General features: G+C 38.9%; 4 protein-coding genes across 10 annotated transcripts in view; 1 reads left to right on the forward strand and 3 right to left on the reverse strand.

The window, feature by feature from the left end:
- Nucleotides 1-1,243: 1,243 nt before the first annotated feature.
- LOC147164714 (claudin-14-like) lies at nucleotides 1,244-5,700 on the reverse strand. Of its 4 annotated transcripts, none has more exons than XM_086091459.1 (5): nucleotides 5,472-5,700; nucleotides 5,227-5,325; nucleotides 4,280-4,487; nucleotides 2,261-2,559; nucleotides 1,244-2,168 (listed from the first exon to the last, which is right to left on the reverse strand). In XM_086091459.1, the coding sequence occupies exons 4-5, from the start codon at nucleotides 2,492-2,494 to the stop codon at nucleotides 1,662-1,664; spliced, it is 741 nt and encodes a 246-aa protein (XP_085947585.1). In that variant the 5' UTR covers nucleotides 2,495-2,559; nucleotides 4,280-4,487; nucleotides 5,227-5,325; nucleotides 5,472-5,700; the 3' UTR covers nucleotides 1,244-1,661. The 4 variants fall into 4 exon arrangements, with proteins under 4 accessions (XP_085947585.1, XP_085947586.1, XP_085947583.1 ...); XM_086091460.1 differs by having other exon boundaries at nucleotides 2,261-2,522; nucleotides 4,280-4,481; nucleotides 5,472-5,697; XM_086091457.1 differs by having other exon boundaries at nucleotides 2,261-2,522; nucleotides 5,472-5,697.
- Nucleotides 5,701-6,637: 937 nt separating this feature from the next.
- On the forward strand, nucleotides 6,638-11,131 carry LOC147164715 (F-box only protein 47-like). Its single transcript, XM_086092076.1, has 11 exons — nucleotides 6,638-6,872; nucleotides 7,109-7,274; nucleotides 7,647-7,808; nucleotides 7,908-7,984; nucleotides 8,060-8,134; nucleotides 8,227-8,338; nucleotides 8,938-9,111; nucleotides 9,177-9,326; nucleotides 9,427-9,569; nucleotides 9,816-9,975; nucleotides 10,057-11,131. Exons 2-11 carry the CDS (start codon nucleotides 7,115-7,117, stop codon nucleotides 10,152-10,154), a joined length of 1,311 nt encoding a protein of 436 aa, XP_085948202.1. The 5' UTR covers nucleotides 6,638-6,872; nucleotides 7,109-7,114; the 3' UTR covers nucleotides 10,155-11,131.
- Nucleotides 9,740-13,502, reverse strand: LOC147164716 (ADP-ribosylation factor-like protein 6). Of its 2 annotated transcripts, none has more exons than XM_086092078.1 (9): nucleotides 13,028-13,502; nucleotides 12,900-12,950; nucleotides 12,748-12,809; nucleotides 12,595-12,663; nucleotides 12,423-12,517; nucleotides 11,950-12,079; nucleotides 11,601-11,656; nucleotides 11,493-11,505; nucleotides 9,740-10,145 (listed from the first exon to the last, which is right to left on the reverse strand). In XM_086092078.1, exons 1-9 carry the CDS (start codon nucleotides 13,148-13,150, stop codon nucleotides 10,121-10,123), a joined length of 624 nt encoding a protein of 207 aa, XP_085948204.1. In that variant the 5' UTR covers nucleotides 13,151-13,502; the 3' UTR covers nucleotides 9,740-10,120. The 2 variants fall into 2 exon arrangements, with proteins under 2 accessions (XP_085948204.1, XP_085948203.1); XM_086092077.1 differs by having other exon boundaries at nucleotides 9,740-10,878; nucleotides 13,028-13,500.
- Nucleotides 13,503-14,317: 815 nt separating this feature from the next.
- Nucleotides 14,318-16,997, reverse strand: part of LOC147164717 (ephrin type-A receptor 6-like) — a 110,116-nt gene continuing 107,436 nt past the window's right edge. For all 3 annotated transcript variants that reach the window (XM_086092075.1, XM_086092072.1, XM_086092073.1), the window contains exon 17: nucleotides 14,318-16,342. In XM_086092075.1, coding sequence (XP_085948201.1) covers nucleotides 16,228-16,342 — 115 coding nt within the window. In that variant the 3' untranslated portion in view covers nucleotides 14,318-16,227. The remainder of the gene's footprint in view (nucleotides 16,343-16,997) is intronic.

Here is a 16,997-nt window from a genome sequence, read left to right on the forward strand (position 1 = left end):
CTCAAGTCCAGAGCACCAAATGTCAGGTCAAAGTGGATTTATGAGGTTGTAGCGATGGGAGAAAAACAATAGCTTGACTCTTATTTAATGTCGTTTGTGAAAACAAGTAACCTATTCTGGACACCATTTAAGAACATTGGACTTGAGTGTGGGTTAGTTTGCTGAGAATCGGAGGCTGTCAATGGGTGTTAATAAAAAGTCAAGATTGCTTACTGTAAAGGAAGTAGGAAAAAATAAGTTGTCGTTGGTCTGTTGGGAGAAGCAGATATACTTTCTGAGAGGGGTTATGAGTCAAATAAAGAAAGTGGGGTAAAAAGACCGACATTAAGAGACACATATATTAAGCCCTTAATATAAAGCTCAAGGTAGAGCAATTTAAGTAATTGCAAATGAGAATACAGTTGGTTCACATGCAAAGTGAAAAGGAGCAGATCATTTGTTTGATAGAGTCATACTTGAAGAGCTCCTTAATAAATCAGCTCAGCAGACTTTGCTTTAGTTCGTAACCGACACCTTGTGGAACGTTTAATTAGAAAGAAGTGAATGATGAAATGTTTTATACTTATTAATGTGTCGTCTGGTGGTCAAAGTTCTGATCACAAAGCTGTGAAGGAAGCCATTCTCCATTCTTATGAACTGGTGCCAGAGCCTATCAACAACAGTTATGGAGATTGAAAATGAATATAAATCTATTAATACTTTATGTCACATCATTGAACACATTTTACCACTATTTTTGTAGTTTGTAGAGTAGAAGTGACCATCAAACTGAAATGCAATCGCAAAACTGTATTTTGTTCTCAGTATGATGCCGTTTCTACGCTACTGTTGCCAATGAATTGGCAATTGGCCACTTAATTTACAGGGTTTGAATAACCCACACACTATTCACAGACTTGAAATACATTATTTCTTAAGTGAAGGTTAAAATGGGTACTTAATGATAAATTTTTTTTAATCTAAAAAAACCCCCCGGAGAAATAAATTACCGTACTGTTAATCAATACCGACTCCTTAATGTAAATATTTGAAGTGTGACAGCTGCTGTTGGCGACAGTGTTATGACAAGTACCATAATTTAGCTGCTATGCAGGTGACAGCTGACATGCACAGTGAGACTCTAATTGGGAGCGTTCCTTGTACATATAGTTTTTGCAGAAGCAGCTAATGAATGCTTTGTGTGGGAGTACAGTGCATAGAGAAAATGATGGATGAAATGATGGATGAAATGATGGCAATGGCATTCAAGGGGCACGCTTTTAATGACCGGAAATGTTGTTCGAAGACGTGGTTAGATAAACCACCCAAACAAACCTTACATGAATGATTTTCTTGATGATTGTTAACTAGTTACAAAATATTTCTAAAACGGACATTATTATGCTATGCAGTATTGCACATTATTCCAATATGAATAATACTATAAGCAAAACAAATTGTGAACCATCTGGTCTGCATTAACAGTACTGACACGTTACAACAGCCTTGGTTGTCGCCAGTTTCTATTTACTGATAAATCTTGCCCTCTAGTGGTACTTTGCCCACATTGCAGTGTGATGGGTTGAGTTTCTGTGAGTGATTAGAAAAGTTCACTTGCCTGTTTTTTGGCATACAGTATTTCACACCCAAACAATGCTTAGGTGTGCATTTCCACAAAGGCATTAGACATAATTACTCAGTCTGTAACCACTACTTGAGGCCGAGCAAAGTGAGGGTGCACGATTGCCCTTGAGAGCCTCTGGAGGATTGTATGGAGGAGCCGGTGGGTAGGAGGTGTTGTTGTAAGGAGGCGGGAATGAAGGCTGACTCCTCTGCCTTTGGGGACGCCTCTGTGACCGCTCACCTTTGCTGCTCCAGGACAACACCAATCCTCCGCACAAACTGAGGCAGGATGACGCAAAACCGAGATACACCGCCAGGCCGATCTCGTACTTCATGCCGCTCGGAAGGAAAGGGTCATAGAAATCTATGATGACGTCATTGGTGGTCCAGGACACCGTGGTCAAGCAGAGTAAACCGGCACAGAGGAAACATATCCCTCCGCTCATAACCAGGGGGGACTTGATGAATGAGCCTTGGACAAAGTAGGTGCACTTCATCCCCATGACAGAAACCACAATTGCCAGGACGGAGGTGACACAGGAGAGCACCATGAGTGCACGGGCAGCCTAATGATGAGGAGAAAAGACATTTAGCGCAACATGATTCTTTTCACCTCTATTCTAACTTCAAACAAAAGTATGCATATGCAACACTGTACCTGCATGTCCTGCGGCAGCGCCAGCAAAGATCTATACACCTCACACTGATAAATGCCCGTGCTGTGCCACACGCACTCCATCCACAGGCCTTTCATGTAGGCGGTGGCCGTGATGATGTTTGAACCCACGTAGGCTGAGCTGCGCCAGTGCGGGAGCACAGTGGCGGCTAGCGTTCCCACAAACCCCAGCAGGCTCAGCAAGAAACCAAGGAGCTGAACTGCAGTGCTGGCCATGTTTGGCTCACTTGGAAAGAGTCCCGAGCTGCAAAGTTCCACACGTGGTTTCAAATCAGCATAAGCTAAAAAGATGAATGAAATATTCCGTCTTTATAAACTGTATGTACATTCACAATAGTTTTAGGGAGGTATTAAATCTAACATGTTTATTATTGCATCATATTGAGCCACGATGGGTGTCTTCCACCATTTTAATTAGGTGAGCTGGAGCCTATCCCAGCTGACATTGGGTGACCCTGGACTTGCCACCAAGCCAATCGCTAGAGATGTAACGATATACTAACATCACGATACGATATTATCACGATACTGTGGTGAGGTTGGTGATATAAAAAAAAGGTCACAATATTGTAAACAAAATTAGCTCCCAAAAACACACACACGATATTATGCTTTTGTTCATAACAGCAATGCATAGCAACAACCTACAATCTCTAATAACACTTAATATTGAGGCACTCATTTGCTAATGCACTCACTCATTGATTTGCTCCACATATTGACTCCGTTCCCTTCCCAAGCATATTACGTTCCTCTTCAACTGACCATTAGTGTGGATTTTAAACATATGAGGACTAAAATATGCCTCGTGAAAATTAAACTGCACTAAAAAACTAGCCACCAGAGGGTGCTAGAACTGCACAAATGGAAATCAACCTGACTTTTTTTTTTTTTTAACAGATATGCTGCTTTTAATATCATAATATGACAACGATGATATTGTAGCAGTTATATTATCGCTATATCAAGATACTGCCGTTATCGTTACATCCCTAGTTGTGTGTGTTTTTTTTTTTTTACATACGAATCTGATTGACACTCACACATATCGACAATTGAGAGTATTCAATTAACAATATGCAATCATGTTTTTGGAATGTCAGAGGAAGGCCGGGAGAAAAACACCAGCATGAGGAGGTCAAGCTAACGCCACACAGGAAAGGCAGAGCCCAGATTCGAACCTTTGATCTGAGGGGCAGACCTTATAACCACTACTCCACAGTGCTGCCTATAATACGACGTCAGAATAAATAAAAATGTGTTTCAATTAGGGGTGTGCCAAAAATGTGATTCTCATAAGAATCACAATTCTCCTTTAGTACGATTCTGAATCGATTTTAAATGTCCCAAAATGGATTTCATTTAAATTATTTTATACTGTCTTGTCTTTGTGTGCTTTTATTTGGAGCGCTGTTCATGTTGTACCCGGTTTGGCCACTGAGGGGCAGTGTGGTTCCACACAGTCTAATACACTGTTAAGTTGTAGCCACATTAGAGAGTAGAAGGAAAAAGTCACAATCAAGTTATTCCAATAAAAGTTTGGGTTTTTTTCAGCGAGGAGCCGTTCTTTTGAGTGATAAAAGTGCCGCGAGTAGCGCGCTAATTAGCATTAGCGAGTCAGACTGGAGTAGATCATTACAATTTCTTGCACATCTATAGATTGAAGCAAAAATCATTGTCAATCAAATCATTTTGAATCAAAAAGCGTTCTTAATTGAAAATTGATTCCGAATTCAAAAATCAATGATTCCCACCCCTAGTTTCAATGTCATCCTGCACTGGATAAAAACGTCAACAAAATATTAGAGGTGCATTTCATTATGATTCATTTCCATCTCATGTACGCAATAAACCACAAACATTTTTTAAAAAAGTGCAAAATTAACACATCTGTGACAGCATAAATCTAATTTGGTATTGTGTAAAATGTTTCATACAAATGTCATTTGATTGAATGCGTGTACCTAGTACCTAGAAAAAGCAATATGGCCTATTAAGTACCTTCAACAACAGATGCATTCTTGAGTTCCTCGGGCTGCAGCTGTGGTGGATTCTTCCAGTTAAGGGCACTGTCCCCAAGTAGTACGGTGAATTCCAGCGGGCTTACATTTTGTCACGCACTCTTGAGCTATTCCTCAAGTGTGAAGCGAAGGAGCTGAAACTTTGTCGGCAACCGTCTCCGCTGAGTGGCAGGTGTCTGCATCTGTAACTAATGAGAGCAGCGTTCAGTTGAAAGCTTCTCTCAGGAGGGCACGCTGCGCTGGTCTATTTGCTAACATCTTCACCGCCCCTCAGGAGAGAAGACGAAATTAATCATTGACAGAAACCAGCCAAGCTTGGAGTCCCGTACTGATATAAACCGCTAACTTTGAAAATGCTCACACTATGAAGGTTGTGTTTGAGCATTATGACCTCTGCAATAAGTTGACTAACAATATAATTTGTGATGTGATGTGACATGAGCTCACCTGGCACTTTCACACCAGCTCAAGTTTATCAGTTTAGTTAAGCATTTACCTCCTCCGCCTTTTTCCTGGTGCGTGTTTTGAACAAAAGGTCAACTGGGAAAAGGATCTTGAGAAATGACTTGGCAATTTCACAACAATGGCAAAGATAAAGTTGGCACCTGCCCACATTTTTATTATACGAATAACACATATTTCTGTTTACAGTTGTTTTTGTGTGTGAGTTTAGCCCCTCAAAAAATGAACACTTAAAAAATCAAAAGTTTACTGCTTATGTTTTTTTAAAGTTATATGACAGATAAAAATGTTAAAATATTACTTAAAACAATGTTGGATACAAATCTTATGACTTCTGTCTTGAGTTGGAGCAGATTGTTAGCAACTCTGAAGGTCGCCCTAAATTTAGTTTTCTACCACGTCAAATTAGACAACAAAAGAGAGAAGGACCGTGAATAAAAGACTGCGACTGCAGTAAAAACACACCTGAACTTTCGGCACATGGCAAAAACCGCACGAGAGATGTACCCATGGTCACAGGGGCGCAGATGGTACATTTGGTCTAGAAGCAATCCACACGACGGCCTTAGACAAGAGGTCATGCGAAGTGTCAGACATGATGGCCGCTTTGTGATGGCTTGTCGTAAAAGATAACTGGAAATGTTCTGTTCAGAGTGATCAATACAACAATACATGTGACTATTGAACACACGTGTCAATGCGGTACATACGTTGAGGTCTGACCCCGCGTAAGCTGTCCCCTTTGTGGTCCATCTGCAACCAAAGGACACAACCTGCTCTTCCCTGAATTCTGTTCACTGTAAATGCTCAATTCTGAAGCGACGCTCCTCTGGTGTGGGAGACGCCATATAAATGCGGAACACCTAATAGTCTTAGTTCGACGGAATAATCCTGTGATTAGCAGCTGAGTGTAGCTGTTGTGCAATGTGCTCGACGATAGCGCAATATGTTTGGGTGTCCTGAGCCATGTATATACATTGCCTTGTGTGACACATCTTTACAAACTTGCTGTATAATAAACTCAAGGTCTTAGATATCTCCTTTAGAGATTATAAAGCAGACCTCACAATTGCACACTACTGTACACTCGAGGTCAGGGATGTGACAAGTGTTTTTTATCACTGCTCATTTAGTAGTGAGGGTTGCCTCCAGGAGGCCAGTTAATCTGTGAAACCACATGTAAAAAATTAATTAGTGTAACAGTATGCAGAAAATCACAGTTTGGAACCTTGGTTGCAAGGCCATGGCTCAGTTTACATTTGCTATTATAGTAAACAAAATGCATTTGCTAATATGTTGTGGGAACAACCATTTAAGATGAAAAATCTATCATTTTTTATTAGCAAAATTCATCATCCGCAGTTTGTCTTTTAAGGAAATTAAGTATGCAGACAAGGGGAATTGTATTTAGAACAATTTATGTTTTAGCTGGGAGGTGAAGCTTGATCCACATTTTTGGTTCCATTAGTAGTTGTACAGTAATTGACAGCTAGGGGCCTTTGTCCGAAATGTACCACACTTAAAGCATGACATATGATTAAACATTAGAACTCAGATTGTACATATGAAAACAGCCTGTTTAACTGTTTAAAATCCAGTACAATGTACAGTATTTGGTTACTTTTCATGTATAGTAGATTTTTTTTGTGTGCAATTCAGATGCATTCAAGGACTGCTCGTTTTTAAAGATTTAAATAAAATATGTTTCTTATATGCTATAATAATAATAATAAAAATAATCATTTACATGCAGTGATAAGCCAAATGTTCAAACTGTGTATACAATTAGAATCAGGCTTAGAAAAACAAAAACAGACGACTGTGTGTACGTTGTGCTTTATTGTTGGTACTTGGAGAGTGAATCATTTATTTATTTATGACACTTAATGTCGATCGATCGATTGGCTAACAGATATAAAATTAACCAAGGCCACCAAATACCACAAAGTAACTTATTTCACATGTGTTATTTATACAAGTAAACTTTGTTAAATGTTTGCGTTTCTACTAGTTGCTAAGCTATTGAACATCTCGCGCCACATGCAGCCAAGTGCCATTTAACTAAAAGCTCTTGTACTGAGGCGCAGTATCATAACTTGTGCAACAAATTGGTGAGTTTCTTTTATTGTACAAAATTATAACTTTGGCGTAGTCGTGTTACAAGTAAGTGTACAGTTGTGTGATTTAAAAAAAGAAAGAAAGAAAGTAAGAGTGGAAATTTGCCGCTCTTATTTTTAAGTACGTGATATTGTTGAGCTAGCTAACAAGCTAGATTGATACATTTCAACCACCGAATACATACGACAGCAAATACTGGTAGACTGCGTACTTATTTGGCATTTTACAGTGAATAATGGCGAGAGGAAAAGCAAGAAGGTACAATCGGCCGAATCCGTCCAGTTGTACTTGCCTTCGGGAAGACATCACGACTTGCAGTCGGATAAAGGACAGCAGAAACTTTTTTCAAAAACTTCCACTGGAGGTTTTTCATCTGATTCTGGACAACTTGTCTGGTAAGGTGCAGCTGTATGCTAGGGGGCCAACGCCGAATGTGTGTCTAATTTAAATGTATTCGTAGATTAAAATTAACAAGCAACTCTTCACATACATTGAGAGTTAGACGTGTAGAAGAACGAGCCAGAACACAACAGGCTACAATGTGCTGGGGTGCAACAGTACAAACAGCCACAATCTTAAATACAATATTGTTCACATATTAATAATTAATATAATATAGCTTACACTGCCAAGTAGTAACTTTTAAAATGTATAATTCAATATTTTTGTATATATATATATTTTTAACCCTACTCTCTCTCTCTCTTTCCTTTTTTATTTTTATTTTTTAATTATTATTATTATTATTTAATAAATATGTTTGCCAGTGCTGGAGGTGAGTGTGGTCTGCTTAGCGTCCAAGCAGATGAATGCCTATGCAGTGGACTATATCGGCACCCTGGCATGGAAGCGTAAAATGATGCACCGAAACTTTCATAGCACCAATTTCCCCAAGCAGGGATGTTTGGTTCAACATTTCAGAGATCTGGGTAAGTTGTTGTAGATATATCAGTGAATTGTGTATCTTTTTTTTTTTTACCCAATACGTTTTTGTGAGTAATGTAGCTATTGTTCTCTCGTTGACACAGGTGTATTGTTCAAACGATGCACCATGTTACTACCTACAAAGGAGAGGCTGAAATGCATCCTGCACAAGTTTTCACAGGTAAGACAAGGTAAAAAAGGTGAGATATTATGTGTAATACTTTTTAATTTTCTTGGATTTTTTATATCTTTGCAGGTTCCGTGCTTCTTGCGGGAGACTTGCTCAGCACCAAATTGCATTGGTTTATCTAGATATGGAGTTTTTCTGCAGGTAAACCCTTTAATGGTGGATGGATAGATTAAACTGAAAAAAAATCCACAAAAGCTTCTTTATTTTTAATTTTAATTTTATTTCTTTTCCAGGCCGTAATTGCAGGGTGGGATGAGTTCGAGTGCCAAAGAGTGTTCAACTTCCTGTGTGAAGTCACCGATTTACTGCATAAAATTGAGGCAATCACTACTACTGGAAAACCTGGTATGGGCATAAAAAAAAGAAATCAAATTTTCTTCGAATTTATTAGTAAAGGGGTTGGATTTGGATCCTTGTCTTTACATTTGTGGACACATTCTGTAGAAAACTTGTTGAAAGTCTTCCAGGAAATTTGTTGGAGGCTGTTACAGCTTCAATGGGGCGATTTACTCCATAATTCCTTCCAAGAGTTGAGTAATTGTTATCTAGGGTCTGAACCACTCAGAAAATATTGAGTTTAGTCTAAATAGCGCTTGAACAAACAAACACTATTTCAATCTAACTTTAGCGTCTCGTGGTCGGGGTAATTATCTACTGCAGCATCAATTTGAGGTAAGGCCTTTATTTTTCTCTTAAAAAGAAAAGTTTAGCAGCTTTTTTTTTTGCTCTTGAATGCTCACAACAACACCTTCCATTTCACACTTTTTGAATTTGAACTATATTTTATTAGTTTCATGCCAGTCTGCCGAAATATATCAACTAATTGACTTGTTGCACTGATAAGAGTAGATCAAAATATGAGTTGCAATGTCTCCAATTTTAGTGGCAAAATGCCACCATTTAGGGACGAACATCATCCATTGGTTCTCTGTCTGTGACTGCAGGCCTGAAATCCTCTGACGAACTGGAGCTTCGCTACTTCTGCCGCAAGGTTTTGCTGGACTTGTCGCCGAATCAGTCAGACTGTCAATTTTGGCTCCTGCAGCTTCTGAAGCCCTGGCCCTTGGTCAGCCAGGCACACCTACTGTTAATCCTCTATGGGCCACAGCTGTCTGAAGGTAACTCTCATTCAACCTGGCCTGTTGGTGTAACACAGTTACAGGGGTTTTCCTCCTCCTTGCAGGCCCCATCAGTTGGCAGGATCTGGCGGAACGGGAGCTGCCTCAGGATGCTCTGTGGAACCTGGCCAGAGCTATCCTTTTGCTCTTCAACAAACCTGAACCGAAAGACTGGACGACGCAAACAACCCTGGCAGTCTTTGAGGAGATCATTGGTAACTCCGTGCATTTGGATGCTATGAATGTACAGTTCGAATGAAACATCAAACTAATGGAATGAGCTCATTTGGTTGCTACTGTGTTCTACATTTGCAGTCATTCCTCAGCCATGGCACATGGAGAATGTTGCTCGTCTCTTGGTGGTATGCGGCAAAAAGTTGTGCTACGCTGTCTTGGCAAGCAGGGTCCAATCTGGACTTATCAGAGACATTGCAAAAATCATTGTCTACATTATTCTGGTAGGTACTCATGTTATTGTGTAAAAAAAAAAAAAAGTGAACAATTCCATTTGGATTTGTTTTGATGGAGGTAAATTACTGTATATGTCTGTTGAGTTGAACAGTACACAAACTGGCTTTTTGTAATTGTTTTAGCCAGATACTATAAGAAAAATTCAACCCCACTGTCGTGGCAACAAAGCTGCACATTTATTGTAATCGTCAAGTCATTTTTAAAACGTCTTTTTCTCTATTCTTAATATTTAGGTGTGTGAAAAGGACGGCTATGAAATGAATTGGGTGGTGCATTTAGTCCAGCAGCTCCACACGGGCTTGACCTCAGATGTCCAAAAGTTCACCTTCGTCGGCCATCTGGAGAACACGTTCTCAGACGTCATTGCTGAGTTTCTTTACGTGTTTGTAGACGGTAAGTTAGGTCAGCACGCCTCGTCTTTAGATGACAGCACATTCAAAATATATTCACGCTTTCTACTATATCTGTTTGCAGGGAACCGTCCTAACGGAGATGTTTTCACAGCCATGTGTCTCCTCCTGGACGCCAGCGCTCGATTTCATGCAAAATTCCTCCACATGTTGCTTAAATAGGAGCGATGAAAAGTGAGTTGCTGGGAGAATTACACAAAGCAAGAGTAGATTGCAGTTCAAAGATGAATTTGTTACTTCGCTTGAAGGCTGCATTTCAAAAGTATTTAATATTTATTATTCTATATTTAAAACAAAAGAAAAATATTTAATGACACTGGTATTAATTGACATTGACCCTATATGTAATTGAGGTTGTAATGTAGTTTGTTCATGTGTTAAATGCTGTTTTGTGGCATTTGTTCATATTGGACTATTTCCATGGTTCGTGTTTGACACCTAAAAGTTTGGAATTCAAAGTTGTATTATTAAAGAACTTCTTAGAAGAAAAAAAAAAGTTTATACAGTCTTTAAAATACATTACCAGGCTTTTATTGCCATCCATCATAAAACATTGTGTATAGAAAAAAAGGACGTAAAAAAAGGAGAACATTTTGTTTGTATGTTTATAAATACTCGGACGGTCCTGATATTGTTACATAAAGTCAATATGTCATTCAATCTGTATTTAAGTCCTTGCTGTCAAAAGACCATAAGTTTATTTCAATTCATAACTTGTTAAAGCGCTTGACATACAGTAAAATATAAAACAAAAACAGTTTATGCTGAAGTAAGCCTAACAAAATCGTTGCCCTACAACATAAAGATGGATTGATATAACTCCTGATTAAAGGTTGCACGTCCAACTGTCCGTCACTCAGTCACTTGGTCATTGTTTTGATATGACCTAGGCAAAGGGAAAACAAACCCCAAACATTTTAAGTTAATTAAATATACTAATTCCATTTAAAATGTAATAATCACAATGGGAATAAGGAACACTTAAAACGGATGCCATGGAAAGACAATGAAGGTACACAAAAAATAACCCAACAATGGGTCAAAAATAGACCAATCCTCTACTTGGTTCTATTTGATCCAACTTTGAGTCAAGAAATGGGTCTTTTAGTGTAAAACAACTCATCAATATTGGTCAGATCTTTTACTTAGGTCAAAAAATTGGTAATTTTGTACAAAACAACCCAGAAAGTTGGGTCAAATTGACCCATAAAGTGGATCGGTCTATTTTTTAATCCATAATTGGGAAGTGGGTGAGGATAAATTGTGGCTGGAGAAATAATTCCCTATAAATAAAAAAAGTTTAATTACCAATTTTTGGTAGTGTATTTCTATTGATAATATACTAATTATGTCTGTTTTTTTTTCTTTTTTGGTAAAGTAAGATAATCAGACATTACATATGCTGTTTGTCTTTAATTTACTGACAAAGCCCACAACAATAATAGTGCTACAACAATCTTGCATGTCAACACACATAAAGAATAGTGATAGTGTACTTACTGTGCAATTTGTTCTATGGGTATGAAAAAAAGAAGTGTAAATAAGGACGGTTGTCGGGAAATTGAAATAAACTAACATACAGTATCTGAGCATTATAAAATACGTTACCTTGGAGCCAGTCCATGCCCTCCTGCAGGCCTTCTCCCTCGATGGCATTGCTCGCACTGAGGGCCAAAAAGAGCAGGTTGCGCATTTAATCACCTCGTAGCGCACGTTAACTTTCACAACTTGAACATTTCAAACTGCCTCGCTCTCCATCCATCTGCCTTCCATCTGTCTAATGAGTAAACAAGGTGGCAAACATGTATAAAACAGTCACTCAGGTTCAAGTCGATGCTGCCGTCCCTGCCAATTATATTTAACCAGATTGCTCGGATCGGCCGTTTCATTTCAAGGGCATTTCCTTTAAAAATGTTGAATCGAATAAGCAGAATGGGAGTGAAACGTGAAGTATTACCAGATGTGCCAAGGTTTGTCTTTGATATTCTCCAAGCACAACATCTGGGAGACCTTGACGGACGACATGGCGTCACGTAGATCCATCTTGTTTGCAAAGAACAGCACGGGCAGCTTTTTACTGCAGATATCTGCGTGGTAACACAGCAAAAAATGGTTCAAGATTCAGCAAAGACGGAAGGCTTAAAACGAATAGCAGACGACATCAGGGTTGATATTTTCTAAGGTCAAAGTTGACAAGTAGAGATGGTAAATGGACTACTTTTTATATACCGCTTTAACTAAACCATATGGTGCCACGTTTCACACACACCAGTGGTTGACTGGTCACTCTACCACTGAGCCATGCCACCCCCCGGGATGTGCATGTGACGATTCATAACATTTGAGTGCCATTAAGCGACATTTAGCTTTTGTTCATTTACAGTTGTGTAATACTTCTAGCACACGTATTGTAGGGATTTTGTATCATACCTCCATGGTTGAGAAGAGTATCAAGCTCCTCTTTGGCAACAACCATCCTTAATTTGTCGCTGCTGTCTATGACGAAAATGATGGCGTGGCTTTCTCTGAGCAGCAAACAAAGACACATTTCATTGAGGTGTTGTAACGATTGTAAGAAATGAGCAACGTTGTGCGCGTGTACTTGTAATAGTGCTCCCACAGGTTTCTGTATCTGTTTTGGCCAGACATGTCGAATACCGTGAAGGAAAGGCTAATTATGCAGAGAAAGAGAGCGAGAGAGAACACAATTATGATGGAAGGAATTCTTATACATTCAAAATGCTTTTTACTTTACCTTGAACTCTTGAATTTTTCAATGTTGAAGCCAATTGTCGGGACTATTTCTTGCCCCGGTGTCTGTAATTCACACAGTCGCACACAAAACAGACAAGTGATGACAAGTATATCAACATGGAAGTATTGTATTTCAAGTATGATAAGCTTTACCTGACTAACATGTTTCCACTCCTCTGAGAATGGGCCTAAACAATTCGAATGCTGAAAACAAGCAATCAGACTTTTGCCGCTGCCCGCTTTGTCCCAAAAAGTGGTTGAGATGAGTATCGAGTACTTACATTAGCTGGTTTCAACTGGTTGATGATGGTAGTTTTGCCGCTGTTGTCCAGTCCCAAACATAAAACATTGACTTCCTTCTTCCTCAGGCCGAGCCAGCCCGACAGTTTATCTAGCAGCCCCATTAAACACGATTGATGCTACGCTTTCCAAATATACTACGCATCACCCCATGAATTGTCTGATTACTGGAAATGCGAGACAAAAATCACCACCTGAGGCAAACAACTCGGAGCGAATACTAGCTTGCAACAGCTAATCCTATTAGGACGAATTAAGATCTGCAAAACCACCCGGTGACCCCCATCATGGTAGTGCGCACCTTCTCGGGCCTTTCTTCCTGATGAATTTGATTCATTAGGGTAATGCGACGGACGGTCTGCTTGACAACAGCCGCAACAAAAACAACAGCAGCTGCTGCAGCTGATCTTTAGCCTATTTACACTCAAAGCCTGTCGCTTTACGTTCTTGACAGTCCAGTTTAATTCACCTGTGAGGAATAGATTGGTGGTGCAACAGCTCCACCTCTTGGTTGATTAGCTCCAGTCTATTCATTTGATTAGTTCAATACATAGAATTGCGTTTGCAGTAGTGACAACAAAACACTGACATATGAAAAAGGCTCTTTGGCCACCATTGCTTTAGTAATGTGATAATGACCTAAGGTGTCCAGTAAGGTCATTGACCTTACTGGACACAGTGGACAGTAGCTTGAATGCCAATCAGTAGACTGAACATCTGATCTAATGTTGCCAGGGTTCTAATAGGTTTGGATTTTTCATTATAGTTAGTTTTCATTTGTTTGGACTTTTGTTGTTTAACATCAGTTCTAATCAGTTTCTAGAGCAGGTTTGTTATTCCCCCCCCCCAATGCTTTGTTTTAGTTAAATGTTTTGTTTGTTTTAGTATTCGTTTATTTTATTTTATATTTAGACTATGTCATTTGCAAGTTAAAAATAAAAGGTAATTAAATATTGTGTGATAAAATAAAGTAAGGTAAAGTGGTACTACAATTCGCAAGCAACTGTTTGAGCTTCCTTCTTCTGCAGCAATATAAAAAAAAAAACATTTAAAATGACCGCCGAAAGCTCATATTAATGAACAAAAATTAAAACCAAGGACATTTTTGCTATAATTCACTAGAATTACAGTTGAATGTTGAATTATTTTTTTTATACCACTTGAAAATATCATATAAATCATATATATATATATATATATATATTTATTTATTTATTTATTAGTTCAAACTCTTCATCCACCTTGAAAAAAAAAACATAACAGCCAACCCGCAGAGCTTTTCAGATTTATTTTGCAAATAAATATCCGCAGTTAACTGCCTCTTACAGTGTGCAAGATCTACAACATCTCTTTGGAAATAATAAAAAAATAAAATACAAGAATCGTAATCATTCGTATACTTGTACTTTGTACAAAAGAACGTTCTAACATTGCTCAGCAGTAGAACATGCTTGACAAACAGCATCTGATATTCTCCATTGACTGTAGACAGGTTTGTGATAGTGAAAGTGCATGTAATGGACAGTAGATACGGCGCGCGTGTGTGTGGGGGTGTATGTGTGTGTGTGTGTGTGTGCGTGCGTGCGTGAAAGTTATACCCGATGGCTGGAGGCATACGATGACTGAATGGAGCAGCTCTCTGTAGCCAGTTTATTTTTCCCTCTTATAATATGGTCTATAACTCTGTTTAAGGTATAGGTCCTTCGATTCCACTGAAACATATTTACTAAAGTGTGAACTGTGACTGTAAGGCATACATGTGTGTGCACGTTACTGTTGATAGTAGGACGAAATAACTTAAGATGCTGCTGTTTATGTCCGTGCTTCTCTCTGCTAACTTAGTCAAAAGTTTGAAAAGCTGCCAGTCTCGGTGACTTCAGTGATCCCACCAAGAAAGCTGATTAATATCCATATTTCAGATTCATATTCTATACCACCGCCTGTTTACCATTATTTTCCAGAATGACGAGACATCGTTTTAATGGCAAACATCTGACTACATGACATCAACTACTGCAGATCCAAAAGGTTTTCATTTCAGGCTACTTTTTATGTACACTTTATGTCCTACAACTGCCACAAATTCCACAACCTTTACATGATCACAAGGTAAGCACACAAGTGGCCTAGCAGAGCGACTGGAAAACGCAGTCACTCTTAGTTCTGACCGGACTGCCATTCAATAAATCATGTGTGTGCAAATGAATAATATATTTAACTAAAAGTAGTTATTATAATTCTGAAGAACCATAAAAGTACTTTATTTATGAATTATGTGAACATTCACATGTTAAGACAGTGGTGATTGTTTTCTGTCGGGCACATCTTTAAATGTTTAAATAATTTGGACTTTTTTCATGTGAAAGGCGGACGGTCTGCAGGCGCCATCTTTGTTTATCTCCCATTGCACAATTCTTCATCTCTCTGTGAGACACTGAGGTGACTGCATGATTATTGCTGATCTGACATAAATAAATACAATTTGAAATAAAATAAGATTGAGATTCACTAGGGCTTTGACATATCGATCTGCACATATATATATATAGATATAAGGTCATGATAATAATTATTGATAGTTGTCTATACACTTTAACATTCATGAAATCTCCTTGACTTGCTTCTCACCACTTCAAATATCCGTGTACCGGACTCTCTGGAGAGAGAGAGAGTCAAGTAATGCACATACCTTGATGATGAATGATCATATTACAAAATGAAAAGTGGTGAGGGCATTTCTTTTCTGAGGGTAGAAACATAGTTCGCACACCAAGGAGCAGCTACATGAGCAAGAAAAGAAAAAAAAATCCAAAAATTCAGTAGATTATGTCTGTAAATCTACATGTCTAAGATAATTTACCTCCACACAGAAAATACCGCAGCTGTAACAAGGCATTACATTCCCCTAAGTGAGGGCCTGGGCCAGACTGTAAAGTCTATTGGGCGGTCTAAAAATAGTCTGGCCAGAGCAGGTATATTAGGTAAGGGGTTGTAGTAGAAAAAGAGTCCATAACTACTAGCCTGGGTGGGTCTGTCCAATCCAATGACGTCCTTCCTGCAGACCATATAAGGGAATAAGACTCAGGCACAGGGCTGTGAAGTTTGTCTTTCATAGTCTAGACTTCGCTGCCATCTGCTCCATCGATGTGTCCGTCGTCCCAGGCCAGGTGAAAGGGCGACCTCATACGTGGAAGCCTTTCTCCTGTAAGTGCAGTAGCTGGAGGTGGAGGGTCTGTATGCTGCTGATGATCCGCCGTTGGTGGCCGATCAGATCCACCCCGATACGCCTCACATCTCTAGGCGGAGGGGGGGGACATGCACGCGTGGACAAAAAAACACATGTGCTGTATTATAAATGGAGAATTCAGATATTATTGAAAGGGGGGGGGGGGTGCTTAACCTTATGCTAATAAGTGGGCATAAGGTTAGCAAACAATAATAGAGCCAAGGGATAACAGGCATTTTCTTTTTTAGCTGTACATTCCAAAAAAACCGACAACATTGTGGGCTTTGTTTTTGTTGACAGTGCAAATGTGTGCTGGTGTAAATGTCAGCAGATCCTGATTTTCACATCAATACAAGGCTCATGGCGCATTTGCCAAACCGGTCTCTGCCAATCTGGGCAGGCTGGCACAGAAGCATCGTCCTGCATATGTCAATGGCAGAAATTAAACCATAGCATCCAGCGTCCTATTGGTCGCATGGCATCACACTCTGAGAGCCCCCCCCCCCCCCCAATAAAAAAATAAATAAATTAAATTTTCTTTCTTTCTTTCTTTTTTTTTTTTTTTACAAACTCCAAAAACAACCAAAAAAAAAGTTTTATATTGATTAATATTCAGTATATGTTTTCCATGGAAAATCCAGGAAAACAGAATTTAACCAAAATATATTAAACCAAAATATATATATATATATATATATATTTGTTTTTAATAAACGTATTATTAT

Source organism: Leptonotus elevatus, chromosome 12 (assembly GCF_054856555.1).
Source record: "Leptonotus elevatus isolate MCC_2025b chromosome 12, RoL_Lele_1.0, whole genome shotgun sequence".
NCBI classification, from domain to species: Eukaryota; Metazoa; Chordata; class Actinopteri; order Syngnathiformes; family Syngnathidae; genus Leptonotus; species Leptonotus elevatus.